The sequence below is a fragment of the Manacus candei genome, unplaced genomic scaffold, assembly GCF_025592945.1.
Source record: "Manacus candei isolate 608988 ecotype Guabito, Panama unplaced genomic scaffold, ASM2559294v1 h1tg000023l, whole genome shotgun sequence".
NCBI lineage: Eukaryota > Metazoa > Chordata > Aves > Passeriformes > Pipridae > Manacus > Manacus candei.
The window spans coordinates 26,587,549-26,613,772 of NW_026138071.1; the positions used below are offsets into that span (position 1 = coordinate 26,587,549).

At 45.8% G+C, this 26,224-nt stretch overlaps 1 protein-coding gene across 2 annotated transcripts; it reads right to left on the reverse strand.

The window, feature by feature from the left end:
* Positions 1 to 15: 15 nt before the first annotated feature.
* MCM3AP (minichromosome maintenance complex component 3 associated protein) lies at positions 16 to 26,212 on the reverse strand. Of its 2 annotated transcripts, none has more exons than XM_051787160.1 (28): positions 25,355 to 26,212; positions 25,044 to 25,267; positions 24,262 to 24,340; positions 22,747 to 22,894; positions 20,977 to 21,173; positions 19,903 to 20,042; positions 19,291 to 19,488; positions 18,827 to 19,095; positions 18,487 to 18,649; positions 16,380 to 16,540; positions 14,293 to 14,504; positions 13,255 to 13,445; positions 12,476 to 12,576; positions 11,526 to 11,657; positions 10,861 to 10,974; positions 10,556 to 10,708; positions 8,684 to 8,881; positions 8,325 to 8,393; positions 7,570 to 7,704; positions 7,021 to 7,174; positions 6,306 to 6,564; positions 5,912 to 6,009; positions 4,413 to 4,803; positions 4,038 to 4,295; positions 3,235 to 3,364; positions 2,350 to 2,544; positions 1,610 to 1,760; positions 16 to 1,491 (listed from the first exon to the last, which is right to left on the reverse strand). In XM_051787160.1, exons 1-28 carry the CDS (start codon positions 26,142 to 26,144, stop codon positions 1,333 to 1,335), a joined length of 5,469 nt encoding a protein of 1,822 aa, XP_051643120.1. In that variant the 5' UTR covers positions 26,145 to 26,212; the 3' UTR covers positions 16 to 1,332. The 2 variants fall into 2 exon arrangements, with proteins under 2 accessions (XP_051643120.1, XP_051643119.1); XM_051787159.1 differs by having other exon boundaries at positions 14,260 to 14,504.
* Positions 26,213 to 26,224: the final 12 nt, after the last annotated feature.

Sequence of the window (26,224 nt, forward strand, 5' to 3'; positions counted from 1 at the left end):
AGGCAAAGGGGCACCTTTTCGAGCCACTAGAAATTTATTTGGTACAAAAACACATTGTGCAGGCCACGACCTCGAAGCTCTTTTGGGTTTTGACAGCTAAATTCCAAGTGAGCTAAGAATAACAAGAGCAGGGCCAAAAGCTTTGCTTCGCAAGGACCCAGCTGAACTTACACAACTCAGCCTGACAAAAGTGTGTGTAGCAGGAACAGCCTCAAAGCACCACCGTCTCAGTTTACATTTCTTAGTTCAACTTAACACTGAGCTACTCTTGCTAATTTTGGGTTTAAGAGAAAGCGTACAAATGAAATGCTTTTAAAAAAGCCTATACAATTACTTTTTTGGAAGGCAGCTGACTGTTTTGGACTACTGAGGATTTCAGACCGGGGTCAGGCAGGCAAGATAATCAGTGTTCTCTGCAGCAATTTCTATTTCACCAGGTCGAAGGTTCTGTTTGAGAAAAATTTGCTGCCTTTGTAAAAAAAAAAAAAAAGAAACAAAAAGATGAGCTGTATAGAAGTACTGCAGACATGAAATACATCTGCATACTATTTACTGGGAATTAAACCAAAAGGTCTTCAACTTCCAAAGGTTTTTAAGTGCTGGAGAATGCAGGCAAACTGCTCTTCCAAAAAGAAATTTTAAAAAAAGGAAAATTGTTTCTCCACAGCTGTTTACTGAATACTGAAGGAAGCATCCTGCTCTCCAGCATGACATGGAATCTGTGGAATAAGCAACTCACCTGGTTTTAAAGCTGTAAATATTGAGTAAAACTTGGACCCAGCAGCACAAAAATCCTTCTGGATTTGCACTGAGCAACATAAACTTGGCCAAGTGCTGCTCCAACTTGAGAATGCCAGTATTGACATTCCTGGGAACAGAACGGGAACTTCAAAACACAGTGCTGCTGCAAGGCAGTTCCTGCATGAAGGAAGCACAGAGCTGAGACAACATTTCAGGGACTGTGTCTACAGAGAGCAATCGCTCCAGTGTTCCCAGGGACCCTGTGCTACTTCAGTTTCCCCCTGCTGAAGTTGTGTCTACCCACGATGAGAGCTGGGAGAAAGAAAAGTCACTACTGTCATGTAAGGCCTTCCAAGAAAAGCTTTTGACTCGTCTCCATGCCCATGGAGCAGAAAAGGAGGGAGCCGCAGACCAGCCGTGACACACTGACCCTGTGGAAGGCAGCCATGTGAGAAGGGCCCAAGCTCCACAGCTGCTCCATGTTCTTATTCCAGGAGAACATTTGCTTGCTCTGGAACATGCCCCACGAGCATATCTGTTCAGTCACCTAGACCTGGATTTCTTTCTTGAGTGTCCACATCTCAGCTCTGCTCAAATATCCACCATGTCCACCAGAGCAGAGAGGTGGAGCTCAGAGGCAGCTTCAGCCTCCTTGGTTGCCCTGAGGAGCTGCTGCAAGTGTTTCAGTCTGTCCGACAGCGCAGGGCTTCGCTCCGTCTCCACAACCTTGTGTCCCTCTTGACTCCCAGCCTGGGCAGAAGAAAAAGAGATGAGACCAAGACTTTCTCCCAAGGTAATTCCCGCTAGAGGTTTTGCAACTACTGCACTCCTCGGAGCTTTAGCCAATGCTCAGGACCCCTCATCTTACCTCCTGAGCAGGTGGCATGGGACTCTTCACCAATGGGCAGGTGACAGCTGAGGTGGAGAGCAGCGACTGGGGGAGGTAGAGAGGAAGACCTAAGAGATCCCCAAGGGGCTCAGTGTCCTCAGTCAGGTATCGGTGCAACTGTTCTTCAAACCTAGATGGGAAGATCAAGAGCATCAGTTAGATGGCAGCCTGGCTTTGTCCCTGTAACCAGTGTGTTAACTAAGAGTTCTGGGTTTAGAAGTGTCTGACCTCCACAGTCTTGACACAGCCAATTGCTATTTCAAAAATCCACCACATAAAAGTGTGGTACAGAAAGCAGCTACACAGACTGCAGACACCCAATTGATGGGAAAGGCAGAAGAGACAAAAACCTCTTGGGCCAACCTCAAAAGCTTAGTTCTTCCCCTCTGTGATCTGCATCGCTACAAACTGACATCCCAGAGAGAACTTTATAGACATTTGTGACACAGTGGGACACACAGACCACTGTAATGCTTCAGTTGTGGTGGCATGATTGACCACAGAGTTTCCAAACATTCCTAAAAGTTCCAAGAATTTGTACCATCCCGGACTGTTCCTGTGATGCAAGTAGGAGATAGCAGGGAACTGCACTGATATACTTGATGAAATCCGAGGAAACTGAAGACAGTCTGAGCTGTTTTCTAGCACTGTTCAAGTTAGAAATTGTTTATAACCCTAGGCTGAAGCTGCAAAGAAAAGATGCTGCTCTCAGAACTTACCTCCTGTTTTCTATTTTTTCCAGTTGCAGCTGTGCCAACAGATGCTCCTGGGCCAAGGACATGTCTCTGAATTCATCTGAGCTGGGAATGCTCACCTCCTGACCTGATAGCTTGCTCATGCCAGAGCCATACTGGCCTGGTATCATGGACATGCTGTAGGGTTTCTTAAAAGATTTGGGAGATTTTATCCTTGACCTGAAGAGGGAAGGAAAAAAACAAACAAAAGCACAGGAACTGGTATAAGTGTGTTGATTTTTCCCTATTAGCTTCAAGATTGGAAATAGCAGGGAGTGAGAAGTGATCATCTGGAGAAATAATGCTCTTGTGCCAGCATCCAACACACTACCACCTGTGCGTGGGATTAGAGAGGAACTAATCTGATAGGAGCCTAGGATTCACCTCAGACATCACCCACTATACAGCAGAACTGCAGCTAAGCTTCCAAAAGGGAAGAGTGGCTTCCCTCTGAATGAGGCTAGGGAAGTGAGCTAGACTCTGGAGATCTCAAATACCTTTATAATGCCACACAGCTCTAAGGTATCCTTCCCCCTCAACCTATCCAGCATTTTTTCAGCCTTGCAGTTTTCCCTCCATGCTTTAGACAAGTCAAACTCCAAGGCCCAGCAGCACTTTTGGCTTCAGTTCATTTCTCCTCTTATTAGCACTCTGAGCACTCCCCAAGCAACCCATTTCTCTGAGAGCTGAGTAACCTCATACATATAAAATCTACCTACTGCCCTGTTTCAGCACAGCCCTGTACATCATTTCAAAGAGATGTGCACAGGTACATTCTGGGAGGATGCCATATGCTGATTTTCAGCATTGTAGAGGTCCTAAGTAACCTCCTTGGAATTCTCCACAAACAGCTGAATGCTACTCCCTCACCTCTCGTGGCCTCGTCGGATCTCCTCCTGCGTGCGCAGTCTGGCTTGATCCCACGAGAAAGGGAGAGTGTAGTTCTTTAAATGCTCCTTGAAGAAGTACACATGAATCTGACCATCTTTACTTACTGCTTCTGTGAATAAACCCAAGCCCAACATTTATCATTTCCACAGATTTTCTCCTTCAGAAGAAAAGTTCAGTATTAAAAAGGCAATTTGGGGAGAGTGTTCACTTTCAAGTGGGTTTCAGTTGTAATCTGCTTGTAAAAAAGAGCCTTCTTGAACTCAACAGGTTATTGTCAGTCTGTAAAACGCTGCTTCCTCTTAGTTTTAAAAATTCTATTGCATCCAAGTTCAATGGATGAAGTAGTCATTTCATTAAAAGAGGCTCCCTACAGTTAAGCTAAAAAAACCCCACACATTTGAAATTGAAAGCAAACAGAATTTGAGACAAACTTCATGAATCCATGGAAGTGCTAATTAACCATGGCAGTCTCACATCCCAGCTGACATGGCTTCTGAGGGGCAATTCTTGGCCTTTGGTTAAAGCAAACTCATACACTGGGAGGGCAGGCCAAAAGACTCTAACCAGAGACACAACCACTTGATCTTTGTAACCACAAGATCAAGTCAAGTCATAACTAATATTAAACACACACTCCAAGGAGAAGACAGATGTGCAGAATCACAGCAAGACAACAGCTCCCTCCCTGCTACATCTCACTTGCTGCCATGCATAAAGGCACCATTGGCAAGTTATTAAATACTATCACAGAAGAAGTATCATCCATGTTGTAGGAGCAATACCTGGAGCAATAGGCAGTTTGGGCGGTTTCCAGTCTCTCAGTTTATGATCAATGCAGACTGCCAAGATACAATCCCAAGGGATCTCATCAACAGAAGGTCCATCTTTATCAGAGTTCCCCATTGTTCGGTTTTTCCATTTTTGGTAAGTTTTGGTCAGCAGATTTTCCACTTGAGACTGGATCAGTGGTTGAGTGTGCGAAGAACTTGCAATCTGGGAGACGTACTGAAAAATCATGTGGCAAACAGGACGCCAAGGAGCTGCCAAACAAACCAACCAAAGTAAACTGCAAGAATCTGTGACAGAACCAACACAGCACAGGCACACCTTGGAGAATCATGTGCTGCCAAGAAGATATTACAGTGTGAAGTACCTACCACCTAACGGAGGCAGATCTAGGTATGGGATCTGGAAGGACAGCACAGCCTTCTTCAGCCAGGCCAGGTGATCCGGCATGTTCCACTGCAGGTGGGGCAACAGCTTGTTACCCCCAGGTTCTGAAAACTCTGTCACAGGCCAAGACAAATCATAAAGATGCTCCGAGGATGCTACATCTGAGAGAAACTGCAGCACGCTGTTGTAGAGCTCTATGATGACCCCGGGCTCCTGGGATGGCAGGCCAGCCAAACGCCTCTCCTTCCAGTCGTGGTAGAAGCGCTTGCCAAATTCACCATCAATCCCATCCTCAATGTACTCCTGAAGGGTCTTACTGCAGAGCTCAAGGGAGTCAGGACACCGGGAAACCAGCCAGCCCACAGCCGCAGAGATCTATGACACACAAAACAGGGGTGGTTGGAAACTGCTCTGCAGTGATCAGGACACAAAGGATTCAATCCAGCAACCCTAAGTTTGACATAACACTATCCAAGATAGTGTGCAGCAAAATGCAAATAAATCAGCTATCATCATCCCAACGTTTGCAACAACAGTTCTCTAACTAGGTGGTCATAAACTAAATTTCCATGCAGCAGGCTCAGGAAGACACAGAAAAGAGGCTGGTCACATGAGGTACAGGCGTGCAGTGGAATTCCCTGCTGCAGGACACTGGGAATGTGGAAAACTTATCCAGGAAAAACTGGACAGACTCACAGAAATTAGAAGACCATGGTGACTATACCCAGAGAAGCCATGTCTGATCCTGGCAGTCCTTGAACTGCAGAGATGTACATTGTGAGGGTTTGTGGGGGAGCATCGCTCTGGGTTTGTCACACAGAGATCCGTACAGTCCTTCTTCATATACAGAAGATGACAGGACAGAGGCATCTCTCAGTCCCATCCACCAAGATGGGATAATACTGGGTGATATCACAGAAGCCAAAAGAGCTACAAAGTGTCCTCCGCATTTTAGGACTTCGAGCTTAAGGATAAAAGGTTTACCTACCACCAGCACTCATCTGGTGGGCAGCAACACAGGCAGGGCAGACAAGAGTGGACTTAGGTAAATCCATGAATTTTGGTCTCAGAGCAGTTTTCAGTACTACACAGATTAAATTATCTTTTTTGGTAGCAAGTGCCACAGATCTCTGGTCCGTGAAAACAGAACAGTCACGAACAGTGGAAAAGTACCAGAAATATTCTCATTTCAGAATAGTTCTGGCTGATGTTGGAATCACTACTGACAAGCAAGCACCCCACTCCAGCAGAGTCAGGTGTGTGGAAAAATGGTTAAGGGAGCTTTTTGAACAAAAACTACGTTACATAAAATTCAATGGAAAAAATATCCCATTACACGAGACTCAGCTGAAATTTAAGCTATTGAGAATATAATAATATATATATTATATATAATATAAATATATAATTATATTATATGATTATATATTTTATTATATATATATAATAATATAATAAGCAAGTTATCTCTTGCTGTTCTTACCCTTTTTGTGCCTTCTAAGTCACTGACAGAAACTGGGAGCTCCACAATGGTGTAGTCCAAAATAAGCTGGGCTGAAATCAAGTCCTGCAGCATCAAACCTTAAAAAATAAGAAAACTCACCATTTACACAGAGGAAGAACACACTCACAGCATCACTCCTCTCCTCCATCTCTGCCCACAGACTCTCAGGATCAAATACTGTGTGTGAAGGAAAACTTGGAGCCAAAACTGATGAGCTCTTAAGGCCTCAGGATTTCTAGCAAAGCTCTGAGAAGTGCTGTACTTCACAGCTTCTCCCTTTACTGGATAACAGAGATGCTGCACCAGCCACAACAGTTCTACTTAGGGCAGCCTTAAACATTCACATTTTCAAGACAAAGAAACAATTACATACCATCTTCTACTTCTTTCTCTGTGGCCTCCTCTTCTTGACTGGGGACTAGAACCACCAAAGGAACTACGGGGTGGAAAGGTTTGGCCTGAAGCAACTGTTTCAGCTGCAGCAAAGCTGAAAGCCAATATACATCATCTTCTGCAACATCTTCACTCTTAACTCGGGGGGGCAGAAGAAGAACAAGGCCACTGGTCCCAAGCAAGTCTTTTTGTGTCTCAGCCATGTCAAGCTCCGAGTCAGAGAGCGCACCCTGTGCCACCTAGACAAGCAACAAAGATGACAACACGGATGTAGCTAAACGGAGCTACATACCAAAACCTGCAGTGTATTGTCATCACCACTCAGCTTTGACATCCATTACCAGGAGCTCTACAAAACCTAAGACAGAGTTGTTACCAGACCAACATGGATGTCCCTGGGAGATGCAGGTGAGCCCTTCAGTGCCCTTCAGCACCTGATTTAGGACCAGGAATTGATGATTAGGGTTCTACTACTGCAGATGGTTGGAAACAAGGAAAAAAAAAAAAATCCATCTTTTTTTTCAGGCCTTTGAACTCGGTGATCCTTGTGGGTCCCTTCCAACTCAGAATGTTCTGTAACAACCCCATCCCTCCCAGTATGATCTCCCTCCATCTGACAGGACACAAGATCCACTGGAAAAGAGTCCACCATGCTTTTATTGTCTCTTAGGTATCATGAAACTGTTCTCACCTACCTTAATACACACACTGACTTCAATGATTTTGTTCCCCTGCATGCCAGGAGAGCTAAATAACGTCAGTGTTCGAATTCTGCCTTCTGGATGTGAAGTGTTTTTCTTACACATTTTGTCTCCCATAAACTTGGCTTTCAACCAATCCATCAGTATCCTATCAAACAAAAAAAATTGGGCTTTTGAGAGTTTTGTTGTCAAAAATGGTGGTTTAGGGTTTTAGTATCAGCACCTCTAAGACCCCACAATCTATCATAATCCCTTGTATTTAGGTTATGATAAATAACCTTAATAAACAGCTGCGAACTGTCCTGAAATTATCATATCAAAGTTTTGCTTTCAGTATGAGCAAAAAGAATTAAACAATGTTAGATAATGCAGATTACTGTAATAAATTCTTTAGTGTGCTCTGGAGAAAAATAAAATAAACTGGAAATTTGACATGGTACAGGCAAAAATACACCAAAGACTGTGTACTACTTCTCCTCTTCTACCTAAACAGAAGTCTGCTCTGTTTGAGAAAGGGACCCAAAAATCAACCCTTCTGCTTACCTGTTGGGATCGTCCTTGGCATATTCATCATCACTTGGCAAAACCAAGAGCACCTTCCAAAAAACATGTTCTTGTTGAACTGGAATATGTTCAGTGATTAATGAGACAAGATCCAGGGGAGTCCAAGCTAAACCACTTAAAGAGAGACAGAAACTGGTGAAAAGACCCACCTCAGTGGGTTCAGACACCTTTCCCACCTGAGGTGTCTGAACATTGAACAAGTTCCAATACTGTAACCAGATGCCTTCAGGAACTGCAGCTGCTAAATCTGTTACAGGAGCCTTACTTTAAAGATTTCAGGACCACACGTGTATTGCTTCACTTCCACACTGATCCAGTGCACACCAGGCCACTAACAGCTCGTTTATTCCTCTCCTCCTGTACTCCATCCCAGGTCCCATCGCACCCGGGTACAAAACCACCCCCCATAATATCCATCAGATCCTTAAAGGTACACCCCAAAGGATCAGATGGCCTAACACCTTCACTAACTTAGCTTTACTGGAAGGTGTCCCTGCCCATGGGCGGGAGGGGGGGTCAGAACTTATGAAATGATCTTTAAGGTCCTTTCCAATCCAAACCATTCCGTGGTTCTATGATCCTCCTGTTTCCCTTACTTCCAAAATACTCCCAGAAGCAAGGCTGCAAGTGGACATCCAGGCACGACTGGCCATACCTTACTGCCATTTCTGAGATCTCTGGCGTTTCTGTTACAGCTTGCTTTGAACGAAAATAAGAACCAAACCCCAGCGTACCTTACCAACTGCTGGTAGAAGTGCTGAACTTTCATTTCATGCACTGTCTTGTTTCTCAGCCAGTTCAATCTGGAAAAAAAAGTTGTATTTTTTGTTATTAAAAAGGTATTTTAACCAAATCTAAGAAACACTGAGGCCTGAGAAATACTACAGAGGCTTCAGAAAGTTGCTCTTAATAGAACTATTTATTTGGATTTTCAGTCTTGGTCATGGCATTTGTGCAGAAAGAATCTTCTGGGAGCTATTTAAGAACAGACAGTTCTGCAAAACCACTTGCATTCACAATGGAAGAATTTTTGGTAACTTATCTTCCAAAAATCTACCAGATTGTCAGCTGGTGCCACTAGAAGTATCCTTACCTCGTGCAAGAGATTCCCAGCTTTCCTCCATTCCCCAGGTTTACAAATCTCTTGCACAAGTTCTCCATGGCTATTGGCCACTCTGCACTGGGAGACAGTGCTTTCAGCTGATGTTTTGAATCCATGCCACAGGGAGCAGCTGGAAATGCCCTCATTTGACGTTTCAACTTTGTTCGAGCTGCCACTGCTTCCCTCCACCTTTGGAAGAGAACAGATAAATAGGTCACGTTAATAAACTCCTCTGTAGACCTCTGTCACCAGATATTTGTACAGTGAACAGCACAGCAATCACAAAACAATGAGCACATATCCAGAAAAATGAGTGTCCAACAGAAAGAATACAAGGATAAACTATTACAGGTTTCTAGACAGAATGAAGTTGAAATCTCCTACCAAGCTCATTACCTGACTCCCACGGGGTGTGCTCCCCTACCCATGTAAGGCTGAGTAATTTGGCAGAGGCTGGTATTAAGACTGTAAGATCTACCCTTATCACGGAGACAAGACAGCAAAAACTGTCTCAAAAAGAACACAACCAGACAGCTGCAGTTCCATCTCCATTAACAGCTCCTCAGCAATGCACTTTCTGAGCCCTTTCTAATAACTAATGGTGTGAAACAAGGCTGTGTTCTTGCTCCAACCCTATTCACAATCTTTTTCAGCAGGATGCTCCAAAGGGCCATGGCTGACCTCGATGATCAGGACGGGATCTACATTCAGTGGAATGTAGATGCACTGATGGAAGCCTTTTCAACCTAAGGCGACTGAAGGCCCACACCAAGACCTTAAACCATCTTGTCCAGGAGCTGCTTTATGCTGATGACGCCACCCTTGTTGCCCACACAGAAGCAGCTCTGCAGCGTTTAACATCCTGCTTTGCAGACGCTGCTGAGCTCTTTGGGCTGGAAGTCAGCTTAAAGAAGATGGAAGTTCTCTATCAACCAGCACCTTAGGAAGTCTTCCTTCATCCCCACATCACCATTGGCCAATCAGAGCTCAAATCAGTCCAGCAGTTTAATTACCTAGGTAGCCTCATCTCCTTGGATGGTAAGATTGACAGAGAGATAGACAACAGGTTAGCAAAGGCATAGAGTGCTTTTGGAAAGCTTCATAAAAGAGTTTGGAGAAATAAACACCTGAAGAAAAGTACCAAGATCAGTATTTCAAAAGCCATTGTGCTGTCTACTCTCTTATATGGGTCCGAATCATGGGTCATCTAGTGCCACCACCTGTGTCTCCCAGAACGCTTCCATCAGCGCTGCCTCCGTACAATCCTAAACATCCACTGGTCAGATTATGTGACCAATACATCTGTTCTAGAACAAGCAGCAGTCACAAGTACTGAGGTCATGTTACTGAGAACACAGCTGCGTTGGGCAGGGCACGTCTCAAGGATGAAGGACCACTGCTTCCCTAAGATCCTGCTTTATGGTGAAATTGCCACCGGCTGCCGCAAGAGAGGAGCCCTAAAGAGAAGATACAAGGACTGCCTGAAACAACATCTCAGCCTTGGCCATATTGATCATCATAACTGGTCTGCTCTGGCCTCCAATTGGGAGGCCTGGAGACACACCAGCTATAACACTGCTGATGCCTTTGAGAACGCAGCAGGATCACCTTGAGGAGAAAAGACAATGCAGAAAGAATCGTGCCTTGCAGAATATACCACCTAAGGAGTCTTTCTGCTGGGCCTTTTGCAACCGGACATGCCTACCTCGTATTGGCCTCTTTAGCCACCAACACGCTTGCAACAAACGTGGGTAGAGCCCTTCCCAAATCTTCGTTTGCGAAGCCCAGCCATGATGATGATGATTAACGGCTCCTCACCAACGCTCCCAAGGAAAGCAGTTATGTCCCAGGATGGTAACTCACCGTTTTAAATATTTGCAGAAACACTGGAGCTCCTGAAGGGTTTCCTTGGCAATCTGAAAAATCTCATCCTCCAGAGAGAGCTCCATGAAGTGACCACACACCTCCTCTGAGCACCGGGCAATACGGGCTTGCCGGTCTCTTTCTAAGGCACATCTACTTCCAAATAAAACAAAAAAAGACCTCTAGTGAAGTGAAGACCTGCAGCAAACGCCAATTCAATTGGTTGAGGTGCAAACAGGGAAGACCATGACATTTAGGAAACCTTTGGGAAAGCAAACCACAACACACAGCACGTTGCACCATACCTTAACTCATTGGTTGAAGCTTCTTCAACACTCTCCTTTATTACTTCTTCCATTAATTCCATACCCAGCAACTGGCTCAACTGCTTTATTAACTGTTCTCTTTCCTGTTTTTGCCTGGAAGGTCAGAGAAAAGACTTACACAAGTGAAAAAATTTACACTGGCAAACCTGGCACTACACACAGTGTCAAACAGCTAATTTCCCTAAAACTGAGTTCCCACTAGCTGATTTGTAAAGATAAACAGCCTTGCATAGAGCCCAGTTTTCCTCAAAAATATTGATGACAGTGGGGTTATTTGAGGGAAGTATCTACCCATGAGCAACCTGATTTAGCGAGTGGCATCCTTGCCCATGGCAGGGAGTAGGAAGAGTTCCTGCACACAGCAGGGCCAGGAAGCACATCCCTTTCTTGAAGCTCTGGGTGAATAAGAGCTCCTAAGATTCCCACCCCATCTTTTCACAGTGGCTCTGTGAGGTCACCAAAATGCTAACTAGCAGATCACCTGAGAATCAACACCTTCTACATGATCCCAGGGGAGTTCAAGGTGAGACAGTTCTGCCGGCGTGGCAGAAAGACACTGGGGCTTGAGCACAGGCACAAGGACTCAGGTTGGCACCAGCTGTCCATACGTTGTCCAAGGGTGTCCCCAGCCCACCCTGCCTCACCTCTCTTCCTCCACTCTGCGCCGTTCCTCCTGGACACGCTGCCTCTCCACACTAACCACGCTTCCAGCCACTTGTCTGAGGATCTCCTCCATCACTTCAGTCACAAGTTCCTCCACAGCGGCCTCTGAGGTGCTGTGCAGAAACAGCAAAATCTCTTTTCAAAGCCAGGAAGTTTTCATTCAAAGCCTCAGGTCTGTGCTTTTCTCACCCATACCTTGCTCTTTGTGGTGGGCTGACTCCAGCCACTAGCCAAGCACCCACACTGCTACTGGCTCACTCCCCTTCCCACACTGGGACAGGGAAGAAAGTAAAGAAATAAAAAGGAAACCCACAGATGGAGATGAAAATACTGCAACAGGGAAAGGGAAAACCCCTGCAAAGCAAAGGCAGGCAGCCACCACTTCCCACCTCAGAGCAATGCTCAGACAGTCTCTAATCAATGTCCACCCTGAAAGCCAGTAACCCCCACCTTCTTCCTCTAACCCAGTTTTATTGCTGACGATGACATCCCATGAAATAGACTTTAGCCAATCTGTTCCAGTTCAGCAATAACCAAAACACTGGTGGAATAATAATTGTTTGGGTCACATCCCACATCTACAACTCTACCAACTGCCCTGGAGAAAAAACATTTATCTGAAGCAAAGCAGGCAGATCTGGACTTGCTTGTCTTGTCGCCCCTTTGGACACCTTCCCTTCCACAACATAGGTTTCTTTGCAAGGCAAGGCTTCCAGAGGTTTGGGTGAGCCTTCCCTTAGGCTACCTGGCACGTGACAGAGTGGCAGACATCCGAAGAAAGGTCTGCCTTCCCCTCAACCACCTCAGTAACACCACCTCCACTACAGACCTTGCAGTGCTCAGTTTTACAATTTTCACACATGGGGATGCTAAGGCAGGTGGTGGCTTTGGTGACACACTCCAGGAGAACCAGCAAAAAAATGTTCTTTACCAGATGGCAGCGGCCACGTAAGCTGCTCCTGCTCTGCCCACTTCTCTGCACTCTCCTTTGAGGACGTCATGCACCAGCCCGTCCACCACTTCGGCAATGTCCTGAAATAAAGCACAGGAAGCAGCTGAAGCAAAGGTGCAGTCCTTACCACAGTGGTCTGGGTGTAAACTGAGAGTAAGGCTCTCTAGCCTTGGTTAGCTGACTGTAATTCACAGCACCACCTGTATTTCTGCTTACAAACTGAGCCAACTTAAGCAAACACAACAGCCTGGAAATTTTAGACTATGAAATTTTAGACTATCTAAAAGGTTAGTAAGCAGCCCAGAAACAAAAGCAGCTTTCTGTACTAAGTTCAGGCAAGTCAAGTTAGGAAATCATAACTAAGAAGAGAGAATATTGAGAGAGATTCCTATTTTCTTACTTTAGACTGTTTCTTATTCTAGCTGATTTAATTCCAAATGAGCAGGTCTAACCCCTGAAACATGGCCATATTTAGGTACAATACGGCAGCTGTGCTGTACAAAGCAACAAAACACCCCGAGATTGGTTCAGCATTAGAACAAACATGTGTGGGAGCATGAAAAACAGCACAGGTACACGGGGTACACATTCAAGATCCAACATTATTGGTCATGTACTCACAAGAAGGAACTTTGTCATGTCTCACTTGAAATACATGTACATTCCAGAAAACTAAATAACTCTGAGAACTTGGTTACCTTTTATTACATTTCACAGACCTTTCCCAAATATTTCATGATGGATTTATGTTTCCCTACCGTGTCTGTGTAGCCAGGCTGAGGCTTTGAAGGGAGAAGCTCAGGTTGAGCAGCAGCTTGGGAGATGGGCTGTGCAGGAGGCAGCCCTGGCACAAGCTGACGAGGCAACAGTGAGGGCAGAAGATGAGCCTGGGGCTGGATTCTTACTGCTGCAGCCTCTAAATCCACACCTCTGCTTTCCACTCTTCCTTCTTGGGAGGGGAGAGGAGAAAAATTAAGGAAAAGAGGTCAGTCACAAACAGATGCAAAACTGTTATCTTCAAAAGCTGACTTGTTTGATGAAACTCATCAGGTCATAAAATAAGTCTGTAACAGAAGCTTGTCACCTTAAAGTTAAAAACATAATTATATCATAGAAACTAATTTCTATTTATGAATATTTTATACAAAACATTCAAAAATTTCACTGCATGTTACCTCCAGTACAAAGCACATATATTTCCAACAAAACAACTGTTTCAAGTCAAGCTCACCTTACCCCTACACACAATATCTGTATTTTCAGCAAGGACAGAAAAGCATGCACTCAGCTAACATGAAAACCAACATGATTGGGATACAGTGGGAACAAACAGCTGCAAATCAAAAATGTGCAAACTGCAAAGGGAAGCTGGTGTTCTGGAGTACGCAAATATCTTATTATTTTGCCTACGTTAGCAAAATTTGGCTCAATTCCCATAGTGTGTTTCCTGAACTGGGAAATAAGTTTTATTGGTCAGGTTGTCCTTGGCTTTTACAGATACATAAAAACAGCTGAGCAATCTGGTCTAGTGGAGGGTGCTCCTGCCATGTCAAGGAGGGGGGCAGGGGGGCTGGAACTAGATGAGCTTTAAGGTCCCTTCCAACCCAAACCATTCTGTGATTGCGATTATGATTTATATTTTAATGCTTTTGTTACATTCAGATTTCCAGGCAATTTCAAATCCTATCAGCCAAGTTTCTCCTCACAGAGCTGACTCAGCAGCATGTACCTGAGCAATACCTAAAATGCATGTTTGCTATCACCTGTTGTTTCCATGCTGGGTTTTTGGCTATTACCAGCTTGATCCACAGAGGTGCTTCCACCGATGTACTTGTTCTGTCCGTTGAAGCTGGACACAGGCACGTGGTGGGGCACTGAGGGCAAAGGCCCTCCGTTCACAACCTCCCCAACTGAGACAGTGAGCTTCTGGCTGACAAATACGGACTTCCGAGGTTTGGGTAACCCGTCAGGCTCAAGGAAAGCGGAGCGATTCAGCTCCACATAACCCCTGGGGAAAAACAAAAACAACTGCCAGGAGTACATCCCCAAAGCTCCAGCAACCTACAGCTTTTCAGTTTGGAAATATATTGCTTCAAAAGAGAACACTGACAGGAAATAGACCACTGTCCTAGTTAGAAGAGCTGGGCCCAGTTCATCACTGGATGGGTGTAACCCAAAACTGTGTATTCTATAGCCTTCCATGCCATTTCCCAGAAACTGCTATCAATAGACTATTTGCACCCTCTGCCCAGAGCAGCCTGACTCATCAGGCTACAAACTAGGTGCTAAGAGGCCTGCCAGATAGAAGGGTGTTTTTGTCCTCATGCCCATTGAGGGAAGTACTGAGCATTCCGCCTGAACTGGAGAATATATAATCTTGGAGTCTTGGGACTTTTTTAACCACTCATGGGATCCAGAGGACTGCAGACCGCCACTCTCAACCAGACTGCAGACCACCACCCTCGACTGGACTGCAATCACCACTTTTGACCAGACTGCACCAGCACTCTCACCAACAGGTTTTCCCCCTCTCCCTTTACTTTGGACTCAGGGGGCCCAACTAACACCACTCTGTTCATGCCCCGGGGTGCTGGGTTATACACTTGGGTTTTGTGGGTTAAAACCAATTGTTTGTCTGTATAATCGTACTTATTGTATTATTTTATTAAATTGTTATTCTGACTTATAATCTCTTTTTTTTTGGGTTGAGTTCATTTTCCCCTGCTGGTTTACCTTTAAACCAACACAACCACTAATGGGTTTTTTTTCCTTCTCCAGTCTCTTGAGATTCCAGGTTTGGACAATCACACAATGTATGGATTTCCATGGCAGACCTGTGAACCGCTGGCTTCCAACATCCGCTAAAAACTAGCCTGCAATGTTCAGCTTCATCCCACCCTACAGGAATCACCATAATGCCAGTTTCCCAAGAAGCAGAACTGTCTTTCTAATAGAGCTGCAGTTTACAACAATTCAACTGCAAAACAAGAACTCAGACTAATTTTTTTTCCTACTGGCTTATCTTCAATGTCTCCTTCTAGGGAAGAAGTCCCTGGAGCCCAATGGAGACTGAGTTCAACATGCAGTTTTTCCTTTGGGGAAAATGTTTTTCTCTTGTTTTTACCACCCTCCAGAAGGCTGAAGGAATTTTGATCCTTGAAACCCCTTGTCATCTTATCAAGCCAAGGAAAATAAAGAAGCCAGTGCCAAGAGTGCCAAAAAAAGTTGTGGGAAGTCTTCTCTCCTATGAAGACAGACTAAGGGAGTTTGGATTGTGCAGCCCAGAGGAGAGAAGACTCTCCAGGGAGACCTGCCTAAAGGGGCTCTGAGAGAGCTGGAGAGGGACTTTGGACAAGGGCAGTGCCAGGACAAGGGGGAATGGCTTCCTACTGCCAGAGGGCAGGGTAAGATATTGGGAAGAAATTCTTCCCTGTGATGGTGGTGAGACCCCAGCACAGGTTGCCCAGAGAAGCTGTGGCTGCCCCACCCCTGGAAGTGTCCAAGGCCACGTTGGATGGGGTTTGGAGCAACCCAGTCCAATGGAAGGTGTCCCTGCCCATGGCAGGGGCTTGGAATGAGATGAGAGCTTTAAGGTCCCTCTCACCCCCAACTCTTCTGGAATTCTGTGAAGTAGCTACAGGGATACCAACCCCTTTTCTTGAGGGAAAGATGCAAAATTAAAGAACTTTTCATAGTTACAGCAATAAAAACTATATTAAAGTTTGCACCCATCAGTATCCCAGTGCTTTGCCTAGAGAGCTCAGCCCCTACTCTTCGCCTGTTCCTTTTTTTTGGATCCAAACTTCAGGAGCAACTCCCCTACATTTAGCCCTTTGCCTGACATCAGTCTGAGCCCCCCAGGGATCATTTTCCTCACACTTACCCATCTGATACACTCAGGCCATAATAACTTATAAAATCAGATGCCTCCTCACAATCTTTGAACAGCAGCATGCGGACCAGGTGGTCCAAGGGAAACGCTGTACATCTTTGGGTGCTCACAGTGTAGGCAATATTGAGGGATTTGAGACCATCTTTACGAATCTGGGGGAAGAGAGAAGGAAAAGCCACATAACTACCAAGAAAAAACCCAAAATGCAATATAAAGCGTACAATAAACACGAAAATCACGTTTAAATACATCGATACTTTGTCATCAAATACCCACACCAACAACTATTCAGATTTAACTTTCTTTTTAAATTCTATGCACTTGGCTTTCCAGTTTCTGTTCCTCTTTCATGACGCTCATTTTTGAGCATATCCCTTTGTGAATCTTGTGCTGAAAGTCAGTGTGGTTTCAGAGCCAACAGGAGTACCATAGATATGGTATTTGTTCTCAGACAACTGCAAGAGAAGTGTAGGAAACAGAACTAAGGTCTCTATATAACCTTTGTCGACCTCACCAAGGCTTTCGATACTGAGAGCAGAAAAGGTCTATGGCAGATTTTGGAACATTTAGGTTGTCCCCCCAAGTTCCTTAAAATGATCATCTCACTCCATGAGGATCAGCACAGCCAAGTCATATAGGGCAATGCACCTTCTGAGCCCTTTCTAATAAAGAACAGCGTGAAACAAGGCTGTGTTCTTGCTCCAACCCTATTCACAATCTTTTTCAGCAGGATGCTCCAAAGGGTCATGGCTGACCTCGATGGTCAGGACGGGATCTACATTCAATGGAATGTAGATGCACTGATGGAAGCCTATTCAATCTAAGGCGACTGAAGGCCCACACCAAGACCTTAAACCATCTTGTCCAGGAGCTGCTTTATGCTGATGACACCGCCCTTGTTGCCCACACAGAAGCAGCTCTGCAGCGTTTAACATCCTGCTTTGCAGACGCTGCTGAGCTCTTTGGGCTGGAAGTCAGCTTAAAGAAGATGGAAGTTCTCTATCAACCAGCACCTTAGGAAGTTTTCCATCATCCCCACATCACTATTGGCCAATCAGAGCTCAAATCAGTTCAGCAGTTTAATTACCTAGGCAGCCTCATCTCCTTGGATGGTAAGATTGACGGAGAGATAGACAACAGGTTAGCAAAGGCATAGAGAGCTTTGGAAAACTCCATAAAAGAGCTTGGTGTAATAAACACTTGAAGAAAAGGACCAAGATCAGTGTTTCAAAAGCCATAGTGCTGTCTACTCTCTTATATGGGTCTGAATCATGGGTCATCTAGTGCCACCACCTGCATCTCCTAGAACGCTTCCATCAACGCTGCCTCCGCACAAACAATCCTAAACATCCACTGGTCAGATTATGTGACCAATCCATCTGTTCTAGAACAAGCAGCAGTCACAAGTACTGAGGCCATGTTACTGAGAACACAGCTGCGATGGGCAGGGCATATCTCAAGGATGAAGGACCAACCACCCCCTCCCTAAGATCCTGCTCTGTGGTGAACTTGCCACCGGCTGCCGCAAGAGAGGAGCCCCAAAGAGGAGATACAAGGACTGCCTGAAACAACATCTCAGCCTTGGCCATATTGATCATCATAACTGGTCTGCTCTGGCCTCCAATCGGGAGGCCTGGAGACACACCATCTATAACGCTGCTGATGCCTTTGAGAACACACGCAGGACCACCTTGAGGAGAAAAGACACCGCAGAAAGAACCGTGTCTTGCAGAATTTACCACCTAAGGAATCTTTCTGCTGTGCCTTTTGCAATCAGATATTTCACTCTCGTATTGGCCTCATTAGCCACCAGTGTGCTTGTAACAAATGTGGATAGATCCTTCCTAAATCTTCGTTTGCGAAGCCTAGCCATGATGATGATGATGACATATCTGTACACAGTTATGGGGGAAAAAAAATGCCAAGAAGAACATTTTAATATTTGCCTTTTATATCACAGCAGAAAGCTCCTGATTAATTTTTAATACTTCTGAAGAAGTAATAACATTATTTTTAAGGCTCAATATTTACTAAGTTTTCTGCTAAATCCCAGATTGTTTTACTGATTAATACTTTAAAAAAATATCCTTTTTCTCACCTGGTTGAAATAACCATGTAAGAGACAAGCATTCAGATAGGAAGCTGTTTGCACAAGCTTGAAAAACCTCACAAAGTTGTTGCTGTTTAATGCAGCAAAAGCTTGAACTGCAAATCTAACTTCAGGAGAGTTTCTAACCTCTGGATGAAACTGCTGAACTTCTCTGTGGAGACAAAAGACAGAGACAAACCTTTTGCTTCAATATTAACTATCACAATCCAACAGCAACCTGTAACAACACAGAATTAAAAACAGGAGCATTACAATTTGTCTGGACTTAATCCTAAACTCAATTCTTCCCAGAGGCAAAAAGAGAAAACAAGTGGTGTCTTGTTCCCACCTGAGAATATCCCCCTTGTTGAGATTCAGCAAGACATTATAACCTCGGAACTCTGCTTCACTCTTGCAGTAAATTCCCTTGTTAGCCAGGTCCTGATACATCTCCTTCAAGCTCTGCAGGCATTTAGTCATGTTCTCATTGTTGATTTTGGCATCAAAGGAAGACATGGGCTCTTCACACAAGTGGTGAGCACAATGGATGTGAAAGCGAGTGCACTTCTCAATCAGAGACACCATCAGCGGGTTGCAGAGATGTTGCTGGGTTATATCCTAACCAGAATGATAAAGAATTACATATACTTTTAAACAAGTTGAAGACCAGTCACCTTTGGAAAAACCATTTCACTGTGCTTTGAGTCACCCTGCAATTCAAAATGTTTGTTTCACTTTTTTTGCTTCACTTTTTTACAGCATGATGTGATCTTTTACTTTCTATCACCAAACACCTCCATCCACAGTGCTTACCTTTCTTATTCCACGAGTTCTGTTCCAGACAAAGTCATACCACTCGCGGTAGTTTCCTTCTCCTTGATCCATAATGTTTGTCACTAAATAGTCCATGGTCATACTCAACACCTCAGAGGGTCTCAACTCATGGGGCAAAGGTTCCTCCTGATCTGCCGAAGACCTGCTATATTCCTTGATTGCTGCCGCATGATCTACCTGCAAGATGTGGAGAAAACAATCCAAATCCAAGACATATGGACAACTTTGCAGGAGTAAAGAGGATTTCATCCCATCTATGCCATCACTTCAGTAAGGAGCAGATTTTTAAAGTCTTGACTTAGTCTCAAACTCATAACCTTCAAGACAACATATATAACTGTTACATATAATTACGTAAAATACGTAATTATAGTTTTAGAACTATAGTTCTAAAAACTTGTCTAGCTAAATAAAAGACAACTTAGAGTGAAAAAGCAATTCTCTAGCCTTCTTGTTTTCCAATGGAGAACTGAAAGGCATTAACGAAACAGCCCACAGAATTTTTCCACCAAAATTAACCCTGTAAACAACTAAACAACACTGATGGCTTTAATGAGCAGCAGAAAAACTGATATCCTGGGAATCTCGTACCTTGTCAGATCCTAGAAGCAATTCAAAGATGCTGAGCTGGTTTCTTGTCTCCCTCATGTAACGCTCCTTTTCAGGACACATGTCTGGGCAAGTGCCAACAACAGTTTTTGCTTTGTCAAGATCAGTCCTTTTAATTCGAGCTAAAAAAAAATAAATAATTGAACAAACACTAAGCATCCCTTGGGTTTGTTTTTTTTTTTCCGTGACAAGCTATTACTTTGATGTGCCAAAAGAGCCCTGAGCACACAAGGCTATGCTGACACGATGTAGTCAGAAATGCACAAGGATGGGGTTCCCCCCACTCTGGGGCCTGTCCCAGGGTTGCACATTGAAGAGTTTTGCTGAAAAGGCTGAAGCTTCTAAAAGATACCCAACGTTCTGTGTCCTAAGTAAGCATCAGCAATTTCAAAATTCCACATCAAGTGGAAGAGAAATTTGTTTGTAGGTATTAAAAATGAGACCTTAAATTAAAAGTAAGGTCAGTTTTGAACCTGCAAGAAAGGATGGAAGGGTTTACAACCAGCACTGTGAAACAAAGGGCCATTTCTTGAAATAATTACCAGCTGTGTAATAGTTCAAATTTAGAGAAACACTAGAGGCCCTGGCACAGGTTGCCCAGAGAAGCTGTAGCTGCCCCACCCCTGGAAGTGTCCAAGGTCAGGTTGGATGGGGCTGGGAGAAAATTGGGCAAGTGGAAGGTGTCTCTGCCCATGGCAGGGAAGTGGGACTGGATGAGCTTTAAGGTCCCTTCCAATCCAAACCATTCTGTGGTTCCATGAAATGCAGTTTGAGTCACTTTTAAAGAGCCTGTAGAGATGGAAATCTCCCGTGTGCTCTCCTTCACAGAAGATGAACTGTCTGCCCTTCCCTTTACACAAGAAATTGCATGTGCAATAAGTAAAACAGATTTTTGTGTGTTCTACAAGAGAAAAAGTGATACACTAGGTATTTTACAGAATGCCCCATGTTAAACTCCCATTTCCATAGTATCACAACAGCTTTGCCACAAACCCCAAACCCTTACTTTTTTCCAGCAGAGCAGCAGATGTTACACTCATCAACTTGTGTAATTACCTTGCCGCATGATTTTGTCCCTTTGGTCCAAAAGCCGGTATCTTTCTTCAGATGTCTCTGCCATTAATCCCACCAGGTTACCAAGGGATGACAGTGAGGTTCCCAAGCCCTCTGAACTCTGCCCTTCAGAACTAGAATCAAACAGATCTGCTTCAAACTGCAGCACCTTTCGAAGACCAGGCTTCTTTGCTGGAGAACTAAAAAGAGAAGGGATTTTTTTAGCAATAATAATACACTAGTGCATGCCCTATCTTAATCAGTGCACTGTTCTTCAGGATGCCAGCATTTGTTTAGAAGAGTATTTTGTCCACAAGGCAACATATCTCAGGAAGGACAATGAGGTGCTGGAGCAGGTCCAGAGGAGGGCAATGAGGCTGGTGAAGGGACTGGAGCCCAAGTGCTATGAGGAGAGGCTGAGGGAGCTGGGGCTGTTCAGCCTGGAGAAGAGGAGGCTCAGGGGAGACCTCCTCACTCTCTACAACTCCCTGAAAGGAGGTGGTAGCCAGGTGGGGGTTGGTCTCTTTTCCCAGGCAACGATCAGCAAGACAAGAGGGCATGGTCTCAAGTTGTGCCAGGGGAGGTTCAGGTTAGATATTAGAAAGAATTTCTTTACAGAGAGGGTGGTCAGACATTGGAATGGGCTGCCCAGGGAAGTAGTGGATTCTCCATCCCTGGAGATTTTTAAAAAGAGACTGGATGTGGCACTTAGTGCCATGGCCTAATAACTGCAGCAATAGTGGATCAAGGGTTGGACGTGATGATCTCGGAGGTCCATTCCAACCCAGCTGATTCTATGACATCAAATAACTGAAGTACATTTGGATGTGCTAAGGTTGTTCTGAGCTAACACCAGCACTGGGAGTTAATCTGGTTAAATCCTCAGCACTGCCCTGACAATGCTACCAAGCGTTTCTGGACTGTGGGGAAAGCCTCAACCTTTGTACAACAGAAAAGGTATTACTGAAAGTGTCTTAGAGAAGACAGAAACAGATGGTTCTTGCAGCATTTCCTGATCACTGTGGTACAGCAGTTTGTATTTTAAACTAGGAATTGACCTGCTGGCATGGGGAAAAAAAACCAACAAAACCAACAAATGCTTTCCATAGCAAGAGAGATTATTAAAACATTTTACAGGACAAACATTCCTTTTAACTTAAGGAACTTTGATTCCTTCACAACACACTACTGATTTTAGAATTATATGACTACACGTATCAAATTACTTCTGTCAGACTAGACACACCATTGAGTATGACAGAAAGACAACAACCTTGCCACTTCTGTGACTGCCACAAAACAGGAGGATTCCTGTGCAGACTACTGATTCCAAGTGAGACAAGACAATGATCCAAACTGCTCTGAAAAGGGGACTCTGATTCTACAGAACTCTGACTGCCTACAAAGGAAACTGCTTGCTTCGGGAGCTTGTTGAATCATGACCAGTGACAGTGTCACTACTGCTTGGTCCCAGTTTGGCTCTGCATTGTTTCATTCAGTTCCCTCCTGCCTCACTACTGCAGGTCCTGTTATGTTCTTATGGACAAAATATTCAAAAGAAAATACAGAGACCAAAGTGAAAGACCTTAATACTCAGCTGGGAGCATCCTTCTGCCCAAGTGTGAGAGCTGTGTGCTTGTAATGCAGACAAACCAGAAGAGAAGGGAAGCAATACTCCCTGACGAGAACATGACTGTTTGGCACACACTGATCATAGGTTTTCTCTGCATGCCCTGTTTCCTGCCAGGTGGATTCCCAGAGAAGCAGACATACCTTCTCCCAGGCATGACACTGCTGGCAGAGGATCTTATTAAAGGTTTTCGAAGCGGGGAATGCTGATAGCTTTGCTCTTCACTGCCTTGTCTTCCTTCATCTTCCCCTGCTTTCTTATCCTTGGATGAAAATTCTCTTTTTGCTGGACCTGAAATGACACATAAATATGAAACCTGCCAAGCAATTTAAGCAACACCTCTTTTTGGCCCCTTGGGGGTGGGGTGGTGAGCAGTTTGTTTAAACAAAAATACTATTGGAGAATAAAACTTAAGAGTCAGAGTCATGCATACAGAACTTCCAAGACAACTTGCACTAGGAGCTGCACCAAGTTAAGTTTCTATCAATTACTATCAGAGTCACTGTTCTATGAAGAGTATTCTTCAATAAAATACCACTTATCAATAATGCCCATTGTCAGCAGATTGCCAGTAAATGAAGTCTGATCATCATCCAAATTCTCTCAGGTTTGGGATATAATCCACAGGTCAGAACTCCCTACAGGATACAAAATCCATTTCACCTGTGTAAATCACAATTCCCTGTGCTCCTCCTGAAGCATTTTAAGTACTTAGGTACTCAAGCTCAGACTAAGGTCGGCACAAGTTACACTCACACTTGCAGGAAGGGAAAATTTCTTCTCCCAGGAACAATTTTTAAAGCGGTTGGATTTCCTAAATCCTCTCAGAATAGTTATTTTAGAATGCTGCCAGGGATGTAACACCACAATAAAATGACAAGGGCAAAGAGGCAGCCCTAGAGCTGCTGCTTCAAGATGTTAATTCTCAGGAAGACAATTCTGCAGCTGTTTTCTGGAAGGCAAGTCTGTGGCTGGTCAAAGCTGAAGTGAACCCTTCATATGCTGCAGGTGAAGTGCATCCCCAGGCTGGGATCAGGTACACGTGCTGCATTCATAAAGCTAAAGAAAGGGAAGCACTTGACAATTCCAGTGTTTGCCTGGGGATTAACAACCTCCTCCTAATCCCAAACAGCATCTGCAATCAAGGTTTCCCAATTCTAAATTCTGTAGGTTGTTCTCTTTTTTGGTTCAAACAGAGTCTAACTGTTGATACACATAACAGCAGCCTCAGCAAAACAGACACTCAGCTCCAGGGTACTCCTTAACTTGGTTCTCAGTCCATGGTCTGAGGCAGACAGTAAAGCATTTCAAACTGGGTTTTCTTATACCCCCAAAGAACTCCTACTTCTAGACAGAAGCACAAAGTCAACATCACCATATTCCTGCTGTGCAGCTGCATAAAGGATTTCTAAACTCTCTTCTAAAACTACAGTCATTTCAGGTGTCTTCAGCTCTTCTGTGTGGCTGAACAGCATTTTGCTTCAGATCAAGCAACAGGTTTTAGACAACAAGAATTTAAGAGAGAAACAGTGCAATTTTCAACCATGATATCTCCTACTAGAGATAATTTTGATACCATTCTCACTACATCAGGAAAAAAGAAGAGCAGTTAGAATGCTATTTACTCATCACCCAGTAATCTGGAAACACAGACTTACTCGTCTTCTTCTTTTGCCAAAATGTTACTATGTCTTTGTGTAACTCTTTCGCTTTTTTCCTGGCAAGAGCTGCAGAGGCCTGAAAGAAAACAAAAGCAGAGCATGAAAACCTATTGATACCACAACAACAAAACTCACAGCACAGCAAGAGAAACATTGCCAGAGAAACTTTTACCAATTCCCACAAAATTCTGGTTGCTGCATTTTAGCCTCTCACTTAAGACCTACATTTTAACCTCTCACTTAAGAACAATCAGCTGGACTAGTCCCCCCCCCCAAAAAAAATAGTGCTTTTTTAAGAGCCACAGTAAATTTAGGGCACTTGAAACCAAAGGTATGTTTTTAAGCACAAAACAGAATCAGATCATGCAATCTCTGAACTGGCTGCTTAACACACCTCAGTGCTGAGACCTGAAAGACCATCCAGTCCTACCCCCTACCAAGGGCAGGTACACCTTTCACTAGCTCAGGTTGCTCCAAGCCCCACCTAACCTGACCTTGAACACTTAGAGGAATGGGGCAGCCACAGCAGCCTGAGCCAGGGCCTCACCACCCTCACAGGGAAAAATTTCTTCTTAACATCTAAGTAATATAAAAGTAACTCCTCTTTTACTTTAAACTGTTTGCCCTTGTCCTCTCCCTACCTGCTGTCCCCGTAAAAAGTCACTCTCTCTCTTTTCTGTAAGCCACCTTTAGGTACTGCAAGAGGTTCTAAGGTATCCCTGGAGACTTCTGCACGCTGAATACTCCCAACTCTTGTGCCGTCCACTTCTGATACTCACATGATCAAAAAAGTGAAGAATGGCCATCTTCTTATTACGCCTGGTCATGACGCGCCGGACTTTTACGAACTGGCCAAAGTGCTTCTCCAGCACAGTCCTGTCGTTGAGGTAATCAGGGATGTTCTTGCACTGGATGGCCGTCAGCTCGGCGGCAGGCAGGCCCCCCAGCCCCTCCGTGCTCTCGCCGCCGCGGGTCCGGCGGGCGGGGGCGGCGGGGGCCGCATCTGTGACGGGAAGGAACACGACGGCAGTCAGAAAGAGGGGTGACAGCACTCAGAAAGCGGGGCTACCCCACCACCACCCCCGCTCACCTTCCCGGGGGAGCTCCCGGGCCTCGGTCGGCGGCGGCTCCTCCGCGGCTCCGCGCTCGGGCTCCGCGCCGTCCCCGCGCTCGCGGTGCTCGCGGGCCTGGCTGCGCAGCATCTCCTCCAGCGTGCGGCCGAACAGGGCCCCGCCGCGGGACCGGCTCAGCACCACCGGCCGCTTCTCCGGCGGCGCCGCCGCCCGCCCGCCCGCCGCCGCCCGTCGCGGGGAGCGCTCCCGCTCCTCCTTCCGCTTCAGCCCCTTGGCCGCCGGCTCCCCCAGCTCCTCCGGTAGCGCCCGCGGACCCCTGTCCTCCGGCCGGCCCAGCGCGGCAGCGGGCCGCAAGAACGAGAAGGGCTCCCGCGCCACCGCCGCCTCGGGGCCCGGCTCGGGCGCGAAGCCGAAGGGCGGCGAGAAGGCGAAGGCGGCGGGAGCGGCCGGGCCCTTCTCCGCCTCGCCGCCCGGCACCGGCTTGAAGGGGGCGGCGGCGGCGGCGCTCTCGGGCGCCTTGAAGCGGAACTCGGGCGCCGCGAAGGCCCCGCCGCCGCCACCCGGCGCCTCACCCGGGCCCGGGAAGCCGCCCAGGCTGGTGGGCGGCCTAAAGCTGAACTCCGCGTTCCCTGCCGGGGCCGGCGCCGGGCCCAGCGCGTAGGGTGGCCCAAAGGAAGCGGTGGGCCCGGGGGCGAAGGGGAGGCCGGCGGGGCCGCCGCCGCCGCCCTGGCCGAACACGGCGGATTGTCCGAAGCGCAGCGGCGGCGGGAAGGAGGGCGGGCCGCGGAACGGGCCCCTCGAGGACATGGTGGACGCGGCCGCCCCAGACCGCCGGAACAGCTGGGGGGGGGGGCGGGCGGGGCGGGCCACGCATGCCCAGGACAGGA